At 54.4% G+C, this 15,138-nt stretch overlaps 2 protein-coding genes across 4 annotated transcripts in view; both read right to left on the bottom strand.

Moving 5' to 3' along the window:
* Positions 1 to 872: 872 nt before the first annotated feature.
* ANKRD53 (ankyrin repeat domain 53) lies at positions 873 to 8,539 on the bottom strand. Of its 3 annotated transcripts, XM_047745111.1 has the most exons (6): positions 7,625 to 8,539; positions 7,198 to 7,348; positions 6,779 to 6,978; positions 5,116 to 5,280; positions 4,560 to 4,680; positions 873 to 2,159 (listed from the first exon to the last, which is right to left on the bottom strand). In XM_047745111.1, the coding sequence occupies exons 1-6, from the start codon at positions 7,675 to 7,677 to the stop codon at positions 1,446 to 1,448; spliced, it is 1,404 nt and encodes a 467-aa protein (XP_047601067.1). In that variant the 5' UTR covers positions 7,678 to 8,539; the 3' UTR covers positions 873 to 1,445. The 3 variants fall into 3 exon arrangements, with proteins under 3 accessions (XP_047601067.1, XP_047601065.1, XP_047601066.1); XM_047745109.1 differs by having other exon boundaries at positions 7,198 to 8,539; XM_047745110.1 differs by lacking the exon at positions 5,116 to 5,280 and having other exon boundaries at positions 7,198 to 8,539.
* Positions 8,540 to 8,741: 202 nt separating this feature from the next.
* The window catches only part of ATP6V1B1 (ATPase H+ transporting V1 subunit B1), a 29,160-nt gene continuing 22,763 nt past the window's right edge, over positions 8,742 to 15,138 (bottom strand). Inside the window, exons 6-14 of the mRNA XM_047745112.1 lie at positions 14,940 to 15,079; positions 14,435 to 14,536; positions 13,748 to 13,845; positions 12,189 to 12,312; positions 11,871 to 12,021; positions 11,543 to 11,625; positions 10,594 to 10,698; positions 10,270 to 10,399; positions 8,742 to 10,179 (exon numbers count right to left, since the gene is read on the bottom strand). Of these exons, the coding sequence (XP_047601068.1) occupies positions 10,016 to 10,179; positions 10,270 to 10,399; positions 10,594 to 10,698; positions 11,543 to 11,625; positions 11,871 to 12,021; positions 12,189 to 12,312; positions 13,748 to 13,845; positions 14,435 to 14,536; positions 14,940 to 15,079 (1,097 nt within the window). The 3' untranslated portion in view covers positions 8,742 to 10,015. The remainder of the gene's footprint in view (positions 10,180 to 10,269; positions 10,400 to 10,593; positions 10,699 to 11,542; positions 11,626 to 11,870; positions 12,022 to 12,188; positions 12,313 to 13,747; positions 13,846 to 14,434; positions 14,537 to 14,939; positions 15,080 to 15,138) is intronic.

Here is a 15,138-nt window from a genome sequence, read left to right on the forward strand (position 1 = left end):
TAGTTTCCTGTGCAGGCTTCTCCATTTGCCCCATGCACCATGGGGTTTCTCAGGGTTCTGTTGTGGGCTCCCTGGAGGAGCCCATCCATGCTGATGGCTTCAAGGACTCTTTGCCGAGGAACTGAGAGTTGACCTCCGGCCCCAGCATCCCTCCTGATCTTCTGAACTACTGTTCTGCCTTTGGGTGCACAGACAACTCTCATGGCCCAGAGGGTACTTGTTCCTGTCCTCTGCAAACCTGCCTCTTTTGGGTACCTGCCGTGGCCCCAGGACTGCTCAGGAGCCAGACCAGAAACCTGCTTTCTAGCCCTGCTTTCTCTTTCTGCCCCTCCCCCTGCCATCTGATCTCTAAAAACTGTTAAGTTTACCTTCCCAACATCTCTTGACTTGAGCCACACCCACAGTCATCAGCTTACACCCTGATTATTTTGACAGCCTCCTTTTCTGTCCCACAGCCAGAGTTATCTGAAATGTATAGATGATCAACTCACTTCCTGGCCTACAACCTTCCATGGCTCCCTATTGCCCTCAGGTTAAAGTCCAGACCCCTTAGCATGGCTTGTGAGACTTGTGATGTCTGGTTCCTACTCACCTCTCTGGACTCATCACTTCCCACCCTGCACCCTGTGTCCCCACCTCCTGTATTCAGAGATGCCACTTTGATTCCCCTTTCTGCTCACCTGGGTACCTTCTCAGTCAGTTCTCAACTTAGATCTCCCTTACTCTAAGCTTTGTCCCCTCTCCCCTCAGGACACCACACAGATCACTCTAGGCTTACTTGCCTGCTTACTGGTCTATCTCCCCACTAGACTGTAAGCTCCTTGAGGGCAGGGACTGCCCTTCAGTTTTTGTATCAGCAGTGCCTGGCTTGGTGCCCGGTACATAGAAAGCACTCAATAAATGTTTGTTTAATGAACGATTTGTAGTGATGCATCCAGGGCATAACAGGGGACCCAGGACAGCTTCCTGAAAGAAGTACAAGTGCTTGTATAGCCGAAACTGAAGCCACAGGTCCTCCTTCCCTTCCCCCAACGTATGCTGCTTATGCCTCCCTGAACTACAGAAACCTTGAAGGACTTCATCTGAACAAGAGGCAGACTTTTCCAGTGGTTCCCCCATCCTCGAACTTGCTCCTGGTGGGGAGGAGAGATAGTGGGGACACCAAAGTGTCACTTTTACAATGCAAGTGCCCAGGATAAAGACTGATGCCCACTCTGAGGCCTCCGCCCTAGCTTCATCCTCCTGGGGAATCCAAGAAATTTCTTCTTGGAGAAGGGAGTCCTGGGATCTATGCTTTTGTTGAAAGAGAAGGGGCTCCGATCTTTAAGCTTGGCAGCGGGAAGTGGGAAGCCTGTGGGTACTCCTCTCCCTTCCATCCCCATCGTGAATCACCACACCTCAGGCCCTCACTGGGCTGCCTCAGGTTGATACTTACCAAAATAAGTTTATGGGAGACTCTTGGGGGAGGGCAGAGTGGGGAGCCCTTGATGGGCTCGCACAGCGGCCAGGAAGGCTTCATCAAAGGTCTCACGCAGGTTCATGGCCAGAGTGTCGGTCCAAAAGTTGTCGTCACTAAAGTGCCGCTTCTGGGGCACAGTGCTCATGCTGACAGGGCTGAAGCCCTGGGGCACTTTCAACCTGTGTGGCCGCACTGAAGGATGCAGCTCTTGGACTACCACCTCGAAAGGCAGCTGGGGCACAGGTGCTACGAGGCTGCCGGCCACCGTACGCAGCTGTACACCACCGTACCGGTCAGACCTCACCTCGAGGAAGCTGCGGAAGTCATGCTCCAGGCTGGGGTCCGGATGCACACCCAGGCGGATGCCCTGTGGGTAGCCGATCTGGGTGGTGGGCGATCTGGCAGGGTTGTTGCTAACATTCCATGACTTGGGCCGCCTGACCATGGGCTGCATGTAGGTGGGGGTGGGTATCCCCGAAGGCTGCAGCTTGGGCACTGAGGTCTGCCACAGGCGTGCCTCCGGGGAGGGGTAGAAGCTCTTCTGGGGCCCCTGGCGCTTGGGGGTCCTGGAGACCGTGCTCGCCAGCTGGGGGGCATAAGGTGCTTGCTTGGTGTTGCGAGTCTGGGACTGGCCTCGGAGCAGCTGCTTGCGATGGAGCCACTTCTTGTAGTCGGCTTCTCTCAGAACTTGGTGCTCTTTCTGCAACATCAGAGGGTATGAGACAGAGACAGTCATGGAGGGCTGCCCCTCCTCCCTGCTCCCATAGAGGGCTCTTGTGGCTGTAGCCCTTGGAAACCTCAGGTGTCACTGGCCAGAAACAGCCACACCCCAGGAGGCCTAAGTTTGATGAGACAGACTTCCTGCCTGATGGGCCTTTGTTCTGCCCTTTTTCTGACAGGGAGAGAACTATCGCCCGAAGGGAGCCCTTGGGCTGACAGGGCAAGTAGCAGCTCTCCCATCCAGGGGACTGCCAGTCTGACAGGGCCTCTGCCCTAAGTGAGGTCTCCAGTCCCTGCCCTATGGAAAACCTCAAGTCTCATGGGGGAGACAAGCCTCCACCTCCACAGTCCCCCATCTGATAGTAGAGATATGGCCTGCCCTGAGAGAGTCTCTGGTTTGATGGGGGAGGAAAGGCACATCCTCGACCCTGGAAGAAAGCAGAAACCTTTGGAAGGCCTGGAACTGGGGGGAGCCAGTCTGGATAGGCTTCTGGAAGTGGTGGACCTTGTATATTGGGGGATATAGTTGGCTGGCTCTTTGGGCTGGATGCTCATGACTCTGTCTACCTCTCTCTTTTTGCCTCTACTAGAAGTGAACTTTCAGCGGGTCACAGAACAGCCCCTTGTCCACGCCCTTGTTTCAGTATCTCACCCCCCAGACTGTTGCTAAGCCATCGTATGGGGATTGACACAGCAGCAGCTCCGGAGGTAGGCTCTGATTAGACCAAGCCAATCATCATAATTGCATCAGCCTTGCCCCAGACCCAGGTCAGTCAGTACATGGCTTTCCTTTAGCTCCAGGAGTTGGAACAGAATAGACCCAGGATCCAACCGAGGCCACAAAGAGATAGGGGAGATCTGTAAGGGGCTTCTGGGAAAGTTAAGAGCCATGGGAACAGATGAGCTTTGCCTCCTCTGGACCCATGGGACTATGAGGACTGGGGCAGGGCTGAGAAAACTGGAGAGACATGCACCTGGAAACCAAGCTGAGTACTGGATTGTGCCAGCCCTGAAGCCCTCCCCACTTCTGGATCCACTTAGGATTCCCAGCATCTTCTCTCTGGGTTTTCTGGCTCTTACATCCTACGTCATTACACCTCCTTAAAATCCTTTAGCTACTCCCCCATTCTTCGCCAGCCAAGGGCTGTCATACATCTGAGCCCCTCCCAAATTTCTAGCTTGTCAATCTCCAGCTCACAGCCATTCCCCTAGCTGTATTGCCTTTGTACTTCTCAGCATATACCACGCTCTCTACCTCTGTGCCTCTCCACAGGGCTGTCTGTTCCTTCTGCCTCGTCAGCCCTTCCCTTCATATGGCCAACTGCTGCCCACCCTTAAAAATCCTCCAAAGCATTAATCTCTCCAGCATCCTCCTGGACCCTTCCTCCTCTGTGGGAATATAACTCACCTCCCATTCTAGACCCTAAGCTCCTTAAGTGAAGGGACCACATCTCATTTGTCTTTGTAGCCTCAGGGTCCAGCAGGTGCCTAGCTGAGAGGAGGTGCTCAGTGTCTGTTGGAAGGGATGGATTTTTTTTTTTAATTTTTTTTTTTTAAAGATTTTATTTATTTATTTGAGAGAGAGACAGTGAGAGAGAGCATGAGCTAGGAGAAGGTCAGAGGGAGAAGCAGACTCCCCATGGAGCTGGGAGCCTGATGTGGGACTCGATCCCAGGACTCCGGGATCATGACCTGAGCCGAAGGCAGTCGTCCAACCAACTGAGCCACCCAGGCGTCCCTGGATTTTTTTTTTAAAGACTATTTTAAGTAATCACTATACCCAGCATGGGGCTTGAACTCTCAACCCTGAGATCAGGAGTCACATGCTCCACCCACTGAGTGAGCCACATGCCCCAAAGGATGGATTTGTTTTTTTTAAGATTATGTATTTATTTATTTATTTGAGAGAGAGAGCACAAGCAGGGTGAGGGGCAGAGGGAGAAGCAAACTTTCCACTGAGCAGGGAGCCCAATGTGGGGCTTGATCCTGGGACTCTGGAATCCTGACCTGTGCCAAAGGCAGGCGTTTGACTGAGCCACCCAGGCGCCCCAGGGTGGACCTTTTTGACCAGTGTGACTCCCAGTGTAGGCAGGACATGCATCTCGCTAGAGATTTCCCTCCAATCCAGGAGGCAATGCACTAGGAGGGGTGCCGTAGTTCTTGCTAATTTAAGCTGTATTTGCTCTCTAACACAAAATAAGACTTTTGACCTAGAGGAGTGGCTTTTAAGGGTAGAATTTCAGAGGATGAGGAGAGGGAGGCTTTTCCCGGATGGGACTGCTACCAGCCACTCTTCTAACGGCACGTGAGTCAGGCCTCCTGTGCTCGCCTGCGTGGGTGGCAGTGGCTGCCCGGCGCCCCTGGCCACCTTCCCCCTTACCTGATACTCAGTCAGGTAGTCCTGTTCCATGAAGGCCAACTGGTCCTTGAGCCTCTTCAGTTTCCCCATCTCACGAGCGAAGTCCTTCTTGTCCCGTTTCCACATGGCATCCTTCAAGTACCTGACGCCAAGGTTGGAGGGGCAGGGTACGTTATTCCCCCAGGGACTGAGCTTCACCCCAGGCTGGAAACACGGGCAGCTGCTCAGGGCCTGGATGAGGGTGGGAGGAGTCACCAGAGGAGCCATCCCCACGGCCCAAGGCCCGTCGGACTAACTTCTCTCCTTCTAGGTGAGAGAGGAGGGTGTCTGACAGTGTGATCACCAACCCCTGCAGAGGACCCAAGGCCTCTGGGCAAGGCAGGGCAGTGCTAAACCCAAAGGGGTGAGGCCCTGTGGACAGCCCTGGGAATAATAACCTGGGCGCTGGTCTCCGCTGCAGACTTAGCTTCCAGCCCAGCCCCGCCTGGTAAAGGCTCAGCCTTAGGTGAGGGCCCCAGGGAAAGGGCTGGGAAGGAGAGAAGGGGCAGCAGGCCAAGGGTGCTTCCCACAGCCTCACCGGGCACAGTTGCGGTGGTTCCATATTTTGCAGTAGTCGATGGGCTTGCAGCCCAGGGCGTCCCGGGCATGGACATTGGCACCATTCTGCACCAGCACCTTCACACAGCTCAGCAGGCCCTTGCAGGCTGCCAGGTGGAGGGGTGTGCAGCCACTGCATGTCTGCCTGTAGACAGCCCCACCGGCCAGGAAGAGGGCAGAAAGGAAGGACCAAAGGCCATCTGCCCATTAGAGAGGTGGGCAGGCCAGCTTCTGGGCCTGCTCTGCCACTAGCCTACTGGGTGACTCTGACATGTCCCTTCTTCCCTGAGCTTCAATTTCCTCAATCGTAGAAGGAGGGTTTGGACTAAATGAATGGTGGGAGCTTGATTATATGGATATAAAAAGAGTTAAGATCGCTGGAAGGAGAGCTGGGTTGGCTGGAGCTCAGAGGCTACTAACCTTACTGGCTCTTAAGTCAGCCAGCCCTCCTGCCCTTTCCCCCATCTGGCCAGGCACACAAGGCCTGCATGACCTAGGCCCTGCCTCCTCCTCACCCTCATCTTCTGACCTTGCCCCACTCTTTCCCAACATGTGATCTTTGTACATGATGTTCCTTCTACCTGGGACACTTTTCCCTGGCTCTTTGCATGGCTGGCTTGCTCTCAGTTTTCAGGTTGCTATTTAAATGTTATTTCCTGGGTGCCTGGGTGGCTCAGTGGGTTAAGCCTCTGCCTTCAGCTCAGGTCATGATCTCAGGGTCCTGGGATCGAGTCCTGCATTGGGCTCTCTGCTCTCTCTCAGCGGGGAGCCTGCTTCTCCCCCCATCTCTCTCTGCCTACTTGTGATCTCTGTCAAATAAATAAATAAAATGTTAAAAAAAAATTTAAATGTTATTTCCTTAGATGTGACTTCCCTTTCCAAAATAGATCCTCTCCCCTACCCCTCACACTCATCAGCTCATCACCCTGTTTATTTCCTTTGTAACTACTTAAACTGTTGCTTTGTTCATTTATTAGTGTGCTACCTCACTGTGCTGCTGCACTAGTACCCCAGCTGCGTGAGGGCTGGGGCCGTTTGCTTGTCTTCACTGCTGTATTCAACTTGGGCATGGCACTGAGCACACAGCGCTCTGTAAATGTGAGCGAGCGCAGTCTCCCATAGGCCGTTCGGACACTTTCGTGCATTTCCTCTGTTAGCCACAATAGTCTCGTGTCATCCTCCCACATTGCAGTTGAGGACCCTCAGGAAATAGTTCCCAAACTATGCTGCCAATTAGAAACCTCTGGGTTTTAGGCCTTCCAAAGCCCAGGCGGCATCCCGCACCAATTTTGGCCTTTGACTGACACACAGGCACTGCTCTTTCTGAAGCTCCATGTGGGACTCCGGTAAACTGACAGGCTTGGGAGCCAGAGCACTGAGGCTAAGGGCCGAGTGACCTCCTGCAGGTCTTGCTGTTTGCTAGCAGATGGCAAAGCTGAGATGTGAACTGGGTCTTTCCCCTCCCAGAGCCTGATCTCCTTATCACACCGTGAGGGCTCGATGACTGCTTTATGGGGGACCAGATCCTTGTCACCCTGAAGCCCTCTGCCTGGCCTGCATGGATCTGCCTACCTGATGGGGGAAGGGGGGGATTCCTATCTGCCCAGGCTCCAGGACACTTTCTGGACACAGGCTGGACTCACGTGTTGAGGGCCGCCCCTTGCTCAAGTAGATAGTGAATGCAGGGGAGGGTCATGCTCTTGTTGTCCCCGTCGATGACCAGGTGCAGCGGTGTCTGGCCATTCTTGGTGGGCAGGTCCACAGGAAACTTGTACTCCTCTACCAAGGCCTGCAGGCACGTGAGCTTGCCACTCTGGGCTGCAAAGTGGATGGCAGTGAAGCCCTGTGGGAGCGGGAGGAGGGTAGGAGGAGACTGAGCAGGACTGAGGCCCCAGGGTCACAACCTAAACTACAGAGCAATTTCTGCCGGTAGAAGGTGACTGCACCCAAAAGGGTATCTGTGGGTGCTCCACAGTCAGCTCTTTGTCAGGGAACCACTATGTGAGGAACTTTCTGTGGTTCAGAGGACTTCATTTCTTGCCCCCAAGCTCCAAGGCCTTACCTTGTCATCTGCCGGAATTTTGTCACGACCCCGACTCAGACAGAAGCGCAACCATTCCAAGTTACCCAGTGCGGCCGCGAACAGCTCGTAGTAGTTCCCAGCGGCACTCTGTTTCCCCTCATCGTCAGGGTTAGTGTGGGTTGGGAGAGAGCTGGTGAGCGAGAAAGTGGAGTCTGGGTCTGGGCCGGCGGCCCTGCGGAGGCGCGTGCGTGAGGGTGAGGACTGTCCCTGAGCACCGAGACCGGACCGGGGCTCGCTGGTCGGCAGCACAAGGAGGAAGCCACCATCGCCGAGCACCCCTGGGGAGGCGAACCCGGACTCCCGCCCCGTACTACCGGCTCCTCGCGCCGCCCAAGGGCTCCCGCCCGCTCGGGACCCTGCCCCTCCAGAGAGTCCCCGCAGCCCGGCCCCCTCATCCCCGGCCCACCTGGGCGACTGGGACTCCGGTCCACCCCAGCTGACCTTCTCCCCCGGCAGCATGGCGACACTTGGGCGCGGGGACTGCTCCCCCACCCTCGGCGCGCCCTGCCCGCCGGCCCGCGCCGCCCACCCGCCTAGGGTCGAACACAGGCTGCCTCCAGACCCGCTCCTCCGCGGACCGAGCCGCTACCCTCTTCTCCACCCGCCCGCCCCGCGCCTCCGGGAGATCCTGCCGCCGCTCACCCGCAAACCGCCCCCCCCCCCCCGGGGAGCCCGGGCCCACTCGTCGTGGAAACAGCATCGACCACACACACAAACCGGAAGACACTTGGGGTTTGTTTCTAATTCTAAATTAATAAGTGCTAATTGTAAAAACAGAGAAAAAGGACGATGAGGAAATTAAAAATCACAGTCCCACCACCCACAGAAATCACGGTCTATGACGATGTGTACATACATATCGTACAGACCTTTTGTTTGTACTTTTTGTTTAGCGTTAATTATTAAGAACTAGCATCCACTGTCATGCCATATACTAAACGACATTATGACGCCGCCGCAGCCCAGCGTCACAATGTGCTATCATTTCACACATGCAGCAGGAAAAAAGGATTCATCTTGGTCGTTTTCTTAGGATGGATTTCCTGGAAGCAGAATTACTAGGTGAAAGGGAATGAACATTTTTAATTGTTAGTGTTTCCAAACTGCCCACCAGCAAAGTTTTATACTCATTTACACTTTTCCCTGCAGTGAAGCAGGTTCCCTGCACATGAGCCATGGCACTTCGGGTGAGTTACTTGACCTCTGTGTCTCAGATTCTGCATCAGCAAAATGCAACTACTACTACCTACTTCAGAAGGAGGGAAGCCAGGGGAGCAGGGAGACCAGGCCAGCCATCTAGAATTTTCTATTATTAAAAGAGGAACTGGGGCGCCTGGGTGGCTCAGTGGGTTAAGCCGCTGCCTTCGGCTCAGGTCATGATCTCAGGGTCCTGGGATCGAGTCCCACGTTGGGCTCTCTGCTCGGCAGGGAGCCTGCTTCCCTCTCTCTCTCTCTCTCTGCCTGCCTCTCTGTCTACTTGTGAAAAAATCTTAAAAAAAAAAAAAAAAAAAAAAAAAGAGGAACTACTTGAAAACCTCATCACCAGTGCTGAATACTGTGATTTTAAATAAACATTTGCTAATAATTTGGTAGTGGAAATGTTCTAATTTGACTCCTTGATGACTTACCAAAAAGTTAAACAATTAAATATCAGTGTTTTTCTCTTCGGGGAATTATCTGTTTCTTTGTTCTGTGAGGGTCTTAAAGTGTTTCTTATTGGATTTGTAAAATTTATTAACATGGTAGTATTTGTTGTCAGTGTTTTCCTCAGTTTGCCTTTTAAGTTTTTATGGTATATGGTAGTCAAGCAATCATGTGGCTTGATTCAGTGTTGGGTCTTCTCAGGGGGAATGACCCCAAGCTTATCAGAGGTTTACTGAGGTCCCAGGGGTCAACTCTAGGTATCCCTGATCATACCACCCACTTCTAACTACCTACTCCCCTCTGGGCCCCATCATTCCTGGTATTTCCCCCAGAGAAATCTAAGGAGGGGGGAGGGTCTCCCAAGACCACAGTGACTCAGGGAGGGACAAAAATGCAGATTCTTCACCCAAAGCAGCTCTCCCTCATTCCAGGGAAAACCTCCTCTGGGAACCCACTCACCTCCCAACCCCAGCGGTCTGAAGGAGTCAGCAGCCCTCCTGAGCACTTTAAAAACTAGCAAATTCTACTGGGCATCTGCCCCAAGGGGGGCCTTAACACCTGGCTTCAAATTAAGATAAAGTGACAATACTTTGCAGGGACAAAGCTTGAGCATTTCCTGGCATGGGATTCTGTGGGCTGTTGCTTCTGAGGTATTAGGGTCCTAAGAATGACAACAAAACTGTATCTATATGTTGGGGTTGGAGAGTGTCTCAGGACCTCTTCAAGTTCACCTCATTATCTACACCTGGGTTATTGCAGTGTCTATACTATTGGTTGCAACTCCAGCTGTACCTGGGGCCGGGGTGGGGGGGCGGGGCGCGGAATACCAATGCAGAGGACTTCTGCCTCCAGATTCAGATCAACTGATCTGGTTTGGAGCCTGGGCCTTGGTATTCTGTAAAGCTCTCCAGGTGATTATCCCAAGCTTAATACAGGCGGAACAACCTTTTGTTCTTTCCCAGTGCAGGGAATCCAGGGGGAGGGATGAAGCGTAGGAGCCTGCCTCCCGCCCTAAGCCGGCGGAGGGCTGACAGTGGGCACTCAAGCGTTTGGTTCAGGTGTGCGGGACCTTGGCAGACACCGAGGCGGTTGTAGAACTGGCGTAGAGCAGGGGCTCCCGGGAGGGAGCGCCGGGATCCGCCTGTGGGCGGGGCTAGAGCGCAGTGTCAGAAGCGGGGTCCTGCGGCGCCCCCTCGCGGGAGTAGAACTCCTCTAGCACGCTCTGCGGGATGCGCTTCAGCATCTCCTTCGGGAAGATGCGCAACAGCTTCCAGCCCAGGTCCAAGGACTCGAACACGGAGCGGTTCTCGTAGGGGCCTAGGGTCGGAGCAGGAGGGTTAGGCGTGTGCGCGCGTGTATGTGGCCGGGTAAGGGGGTTACTGCCTGCACACCCCGAGCGCGCCTCACCCTGGTTGATGAAGTTCTTCTCGAATTTCTGCAGGAATTCCAGATAGAGCAGGTCCTCCGAAGTGAGCGCTTCCTCCCCCACCACTGCCTTCATGGCCTGCACGTCCTTCCCGATGGCATAGCAAGCATACTGGGTGAAGGGGAGAACGGTCCAGTCGTCACCACAGGCTTATCACGGGAGCCCAGTGGCCCCCAGTTTGGCTGAGTGGAGACCCCAAAAGGGGAGGGATTTTGCTGGAGAACAGCTCGTGGTCCAGGAAGGGCTCAAACCTCTGGCTTCTGAAACTAGCATACCCTCCAGTACCTGGGCTTTCTCATGCTTACCAGTTGGTTGGAGACGTCTCCATGGTCCTTTCTCGTCATGCCCTCCCCAATGGCAGACTTCATCAGCCGCGACAGGGAAGGGAGCACATTGATGGGAGGATAGATCTGGGGAAGCAGAAGAAGGAAGTGGCAGAAGGCAGGGTCCAGAGTTTCCTTTCCTTTCTACCCCTACTTGTCTCTCCTCTCCCTGGGGTGCTCAAGAGACTGCTGCTCACTTGTCCCACAGAGAGGGGGTTAGTCATGCCACCCTCCTCTATCGCCCACAGTTCTAGAGCTTGGGCATGCAGGTGTCTAAGGTATGCTCCTAGACAGGAGGGTGGAGGGGGGACAGGACATGACATTAGGTAATGGAAGTCACTATTTTAAAACCTTTGATTATTTGGACAAAAACCAGGTTGAAGCTTAATAGTTAATAGCTGTAAAGAAGGAAGCTACGAGGCAAAGAGGGAAAAGTCACAGGGGCTGCCTTTAACCTCAGATGGAACAGGCACATTTGTAACCTGCTGGCACATTATTCACCATCTACTTGTGTCAGTTACCCACTGTTTTGTTCACTGAGCAAATCACTGGAAAGCAAAGAGAAGCGGTATTTATTGAGTATCTACTATCTGCTGGAGGCTTTCTATATGCCAACTGATTGTATCCTCTGCAGTGCACTCCACTGAGTGGTCAGTTTCTGTTTTATAGATGAGGAAACCTAGCATCAGAAGGATGAGATAATTTTCTCAAGGTTCCCACAGGCAGGTGGTCTGGATTCTAGCCAGACCTTTCTTGTGTCTATGACCACACAGTCTTCCTGGGTCGTCTCCTCTTTTCCTCTTTGGAGGTAGCCTTGCCCATCCCCTCCTAATTGACAGAGAACTAAAGCTCTGTAAGTGCTGGGACATCTGTCCATCAGTGTCTCTGGGGTTGTGAGCAGAGCAATAAGTCGTAGGGGAGGGGACAATACTTGTCTGTTATGAAGCTGTCTGTCCACGTAGATCTGTCCCTCCGTGATGAAGCCCGTCAGGTCTGGGATTGGGTGGGTGATATCTGCAAGGAAATACAGTGGTGTCAGTGTAGACGGGGCACACGTCTCCACCAGCTCAGGGACGCCTGGGCTCTGTTCTTCTCATGGGAGTGATGGGGTATGTGGAGGCAAGGAGAAGACAGAGAATCCCCTGATGGAGAAACAGAGCTACTGCACATCTGTGCAGAAAACCACGGGCCCTTTAAGCATCCCAGTGAGAAGGGAGGGCAGGGGGCTGCACAGGGCAGTGGACAGCCAAGAGACTCACCGTCATTGGGCATGGTGAGGATGGGGATCTGAGTGATGGACCCTCCCCGGCCCTCCACGCGGCCGGCCCGCTCATAGATGGTGGCCAGGTCTGTATACATGTACCCCGGGAAGCCTCGGCGCCCCGGCACCTCCTCTCTGGCAGCTGAGACCTGCAACGTCAGTGTCACTGGGCTAAGAGAGGGGGCAAGAGGCTGAGTGGGAGGTTCAGTGACTGAGAAACAGAGTGAGCGGCAGCAGGCTTGGATGGATGAGTTTCAGGGTAGAGGGACCAGGGAGAGGCAGGCATGACCCCGACACTCTTCCCAGGCTGCCTCACCTCCCGCAAGGCCTCTGCATAGGAACTCATGTCAGTCAGGATGACCAGCACGTGCTTCTCACACTGGTAGGCAAGGAACTCAGCAGTGGTCAGAGCCAGGCGTGGGGTGACGATCCGCTCGATCCTGGAGGAGGGACACCCCATGTTCAGAGAGCCCAGAGGCCTAGGCCTGTGCTCCATTTAGCCCCAAGTGCTGAGTGGACAGTCAGGTGTGCACAGCAGCAGGGGAGCCAGTGGGATGAGCCCCAGCTCCCAAGCCCCGTGTAGGGGCTGTGGTTCCTGGGGCAGGCAGTTCATCAAGAAGTCCAATGCTCCTCCCTCCTGCTGTCCAAGGGAAGAAAGGGTAGGGAGCATGGAACAGGCAGGGAGTTGGGTTGGAGTGGGCCAGGCAGGGTCAGGGGGCTGATGGAGAATGACAGCACCCTGTCCCTGTGGGCCTGAAGGTGAGGGGGCTCTGGCCTCTCAGAATGAGGCAGGGGCAGGGCTCCTGCTGTCGCTCTGTCTTCCCCAGCCTCCTCCTCCTACCCCCACCCCCGCACTGGCTCAGCTGGGGCACTCTATGGATTCTTTCCATAAGGTTCCTCTCCCTACTCTAGAGCATGCCTGGTGCGCACATCCCATAGGCTTGCCCTGCCCGCCTGGCAGCCCCCTTGCACTCTGAGCTCTCCTGACTCCCACCCTCTGGCTCCAGGCTCTCTCTGTCCTCAAGCTCTGTTCCATGGGTCTTTCCTCTGGCGATGTCCTCCTGGCCTCCGGAATTCTGTTACTTCATTTTTGGAGCACCTTCAGTACCCGCGATGGTTTTATCAGAATTTTTTTTTCGTTCACCTGACCCACAGACTTAAACTCACATTTCCTAAACTTTAAAAGTAGCAGTTTTCCAAATGAATAAACCAACAAAAAGCAGAATCAGACCTATACATACAGAGAATAAACTGATGGTTGCCAGAGAGAAGGGGTGGGGAGGTGGGCAGAACAGGTGAAGGGGAGCGGGAGTCACAGGCATCCAGTTCCAGAGAAGGGCACCGCGGAAGGAACAGGGCCAATGCTATTGTCATAGTGCTGTATGGGGACTGACAGTAGGTACACCTGTGGCAAGCACAGCATTAAGCCACAGAGAAACTGGACCGCTATGTCGTACACCTGAAACTAATGTAATATTGTATGTCAACTTTACTCAAGTAAGAAAATTTTTAAAAGACAACAGCAGTTTTTGTCAGTACGTGGTTTAAGGAAATCTCTCCTTAGTGGTGACTTTGTGGAAGTGACTCAAGGATAAGGAGGCCTGACTGGGGACAGTGGCTGGACGCAGATTATGGGAAGAACAGATGGGCTGCAGGTGGCAGGTGGGGCTGTGAACTGGTTCCCTCTGTCTCTCCACGGACTAGCCCTACCCCTTCCCGAGCCTCATTTTCCCCATCTGCACAACAAGGGGTTGTTTTCCCAGCTCTGGCCCATGGCTGTGGTTCTGGGATACGCCTGAGCTCTGGTACTGTGGGTGTTGAGAGGGGACAGGGCCCGCTGCCTGCAGACAGTCTGGGTATCAGGGGATGGCTCACGTGGGGTCGTTGGCCAAGTTCAGGAAGAGGCAGACATTCCCCATGGTGCCGTTCTGCTCGAAGTCAGACTTGAAGAACCTGGCTGTCTCCATGTTCACCTGGACACACAGCAGGGAGGGTTGGAGTGGGGGGCGGGGTGTCTCTGCAGCCTAAGGGCAGGGGCCCTGGCCCCTCCCATCTCTTCTCAGTAAAGCCTATTGACTAACAGTCCCTGGGATGACCTAGAACTTGAAAAGGCAGGGGCTGGGTTTGCTCTCCCCAGGTCCCCAAAGAGTTCAGATTTCTTCAGGTTGAGCTCTGCTCAGTGCCATCCCAACCCCTCACTCAGCCAGCTGCTTCCCTGCTAACCCCCTCCTTGGGCCCTCTGAGGGCCCCATGGTATCCCCTCCCTGAAGCTGTCTTCCCAAATTCCCCGAATTTGGGCTTCTTCCTCCTCTAGGCCACCCTGGGCTCATCTGATAGCTGCCACGTCCTCTGGAATGCACTGACGGACACACTGTCCTCGTCAGTGAACCACCCCCTTCAGTCATGTTCTTGCTTCTCCCACCAGATAGGCCTGGACACCAATAGCTTCTCAGGGAGAAGGATTATGCCTCCTTTATCGTATCAGACAGAGCCAGGGTCTGAAAAGACAAGACTGCCTGCTCACAGCTTCCAGACCTTGCCAATCTGCCCTGCTTCTCTTACCCCCATGGCCGCAAAAACAATGGCAAAGTTGTCGTCATGATAATCCAGCACAGCCTTGGACTTCTTCACCAGCCCAGCCTGGCGGCAGATCTGGGCAGCAATCTGGGGTGAGGTGGATTGGAAGGAAGGGTGTCAGAGCCAGAGCCCGGAGCCCAGCCCCTGACCACCACGCGGAGGATGACGGATGGAGCAATTTCCACTCCTTCCTCCTGGCAAGGCCTTTGATGAGAGGGATCCAAGGCCAGAAAGATGAAAGGGTTCCCCCAGGTCCTATAGCCTTCCTCATGGTGGAGGCTTGAAGACCCCCTTGGGGACCCGGAAGAGGTCTTCTGCAGCCCTGAGTCCATGAGCTTCCAGAGGACAGCTACCAGTCTGGACGGTGATGACCTCCGCATGGCTGGTCCCTGCCTGTTTGACTCAGGAGACCCTCCTCACTGGCCACCAGCCCTGGCCTCTGCCCTGTGCCTTCCTCTTGGTCACATAAGCAGGACCCTGCAAGTCTCACCTCATTGTGGGGGAGCCCAGCTGCTGAGAAGATGGGGATCTTCTGACCACGGGCAATGCTGTTCATGACGTCAATGGGAGAGATGCCCGTCTGAATCATCTCCTCGGGGTAGATGCGGTCATGGGGGTTGATGGGCTGGCCTGGGAGAAGGTGATCATGGACCCACGCTTGAGGGTTCAAGTCCATCTCTGCCCGCCCC

Source organism: Lutra lutra, chromosome 9, assembly GCF_902655055.1.
Source record: "Lutra lutra chromosome 9, mLutLut1.2, whole genome shotgun sequence".
In the NCBI taxonomy this organism is placed as follows: Eukaryota; Metazoa; Chordata; class Mammalia; order Carnivora; family Mustelidae; genus Lutra; species Lutra lutra.

Bases quoted from the DNA above. Each gene is read 5' to 3' on its own strand.
- ANKRD53 (XM_047745109.1), bottom strand. From the start codon at position 7,677: ATGCTGCCGGGGGAGAAGGTCAGCTGGGGTGGACCGGAGTCCCAGTCG. The intron at 4,681-5,115 runs GTGAGGCTGTGG...CCTTGGCGTCAG, and splicing joins AACCACCGCAACTGTGCCCG to GTACTTGAAGGATGCCATGT. The intron at 2,160-4,559 runs GTAAGGGGGAAG...CTGATGTTGCAG, and splicing joins ACTACCTGACTGAGTATCAG to AAAGAGCACCAAGTTCTGAG.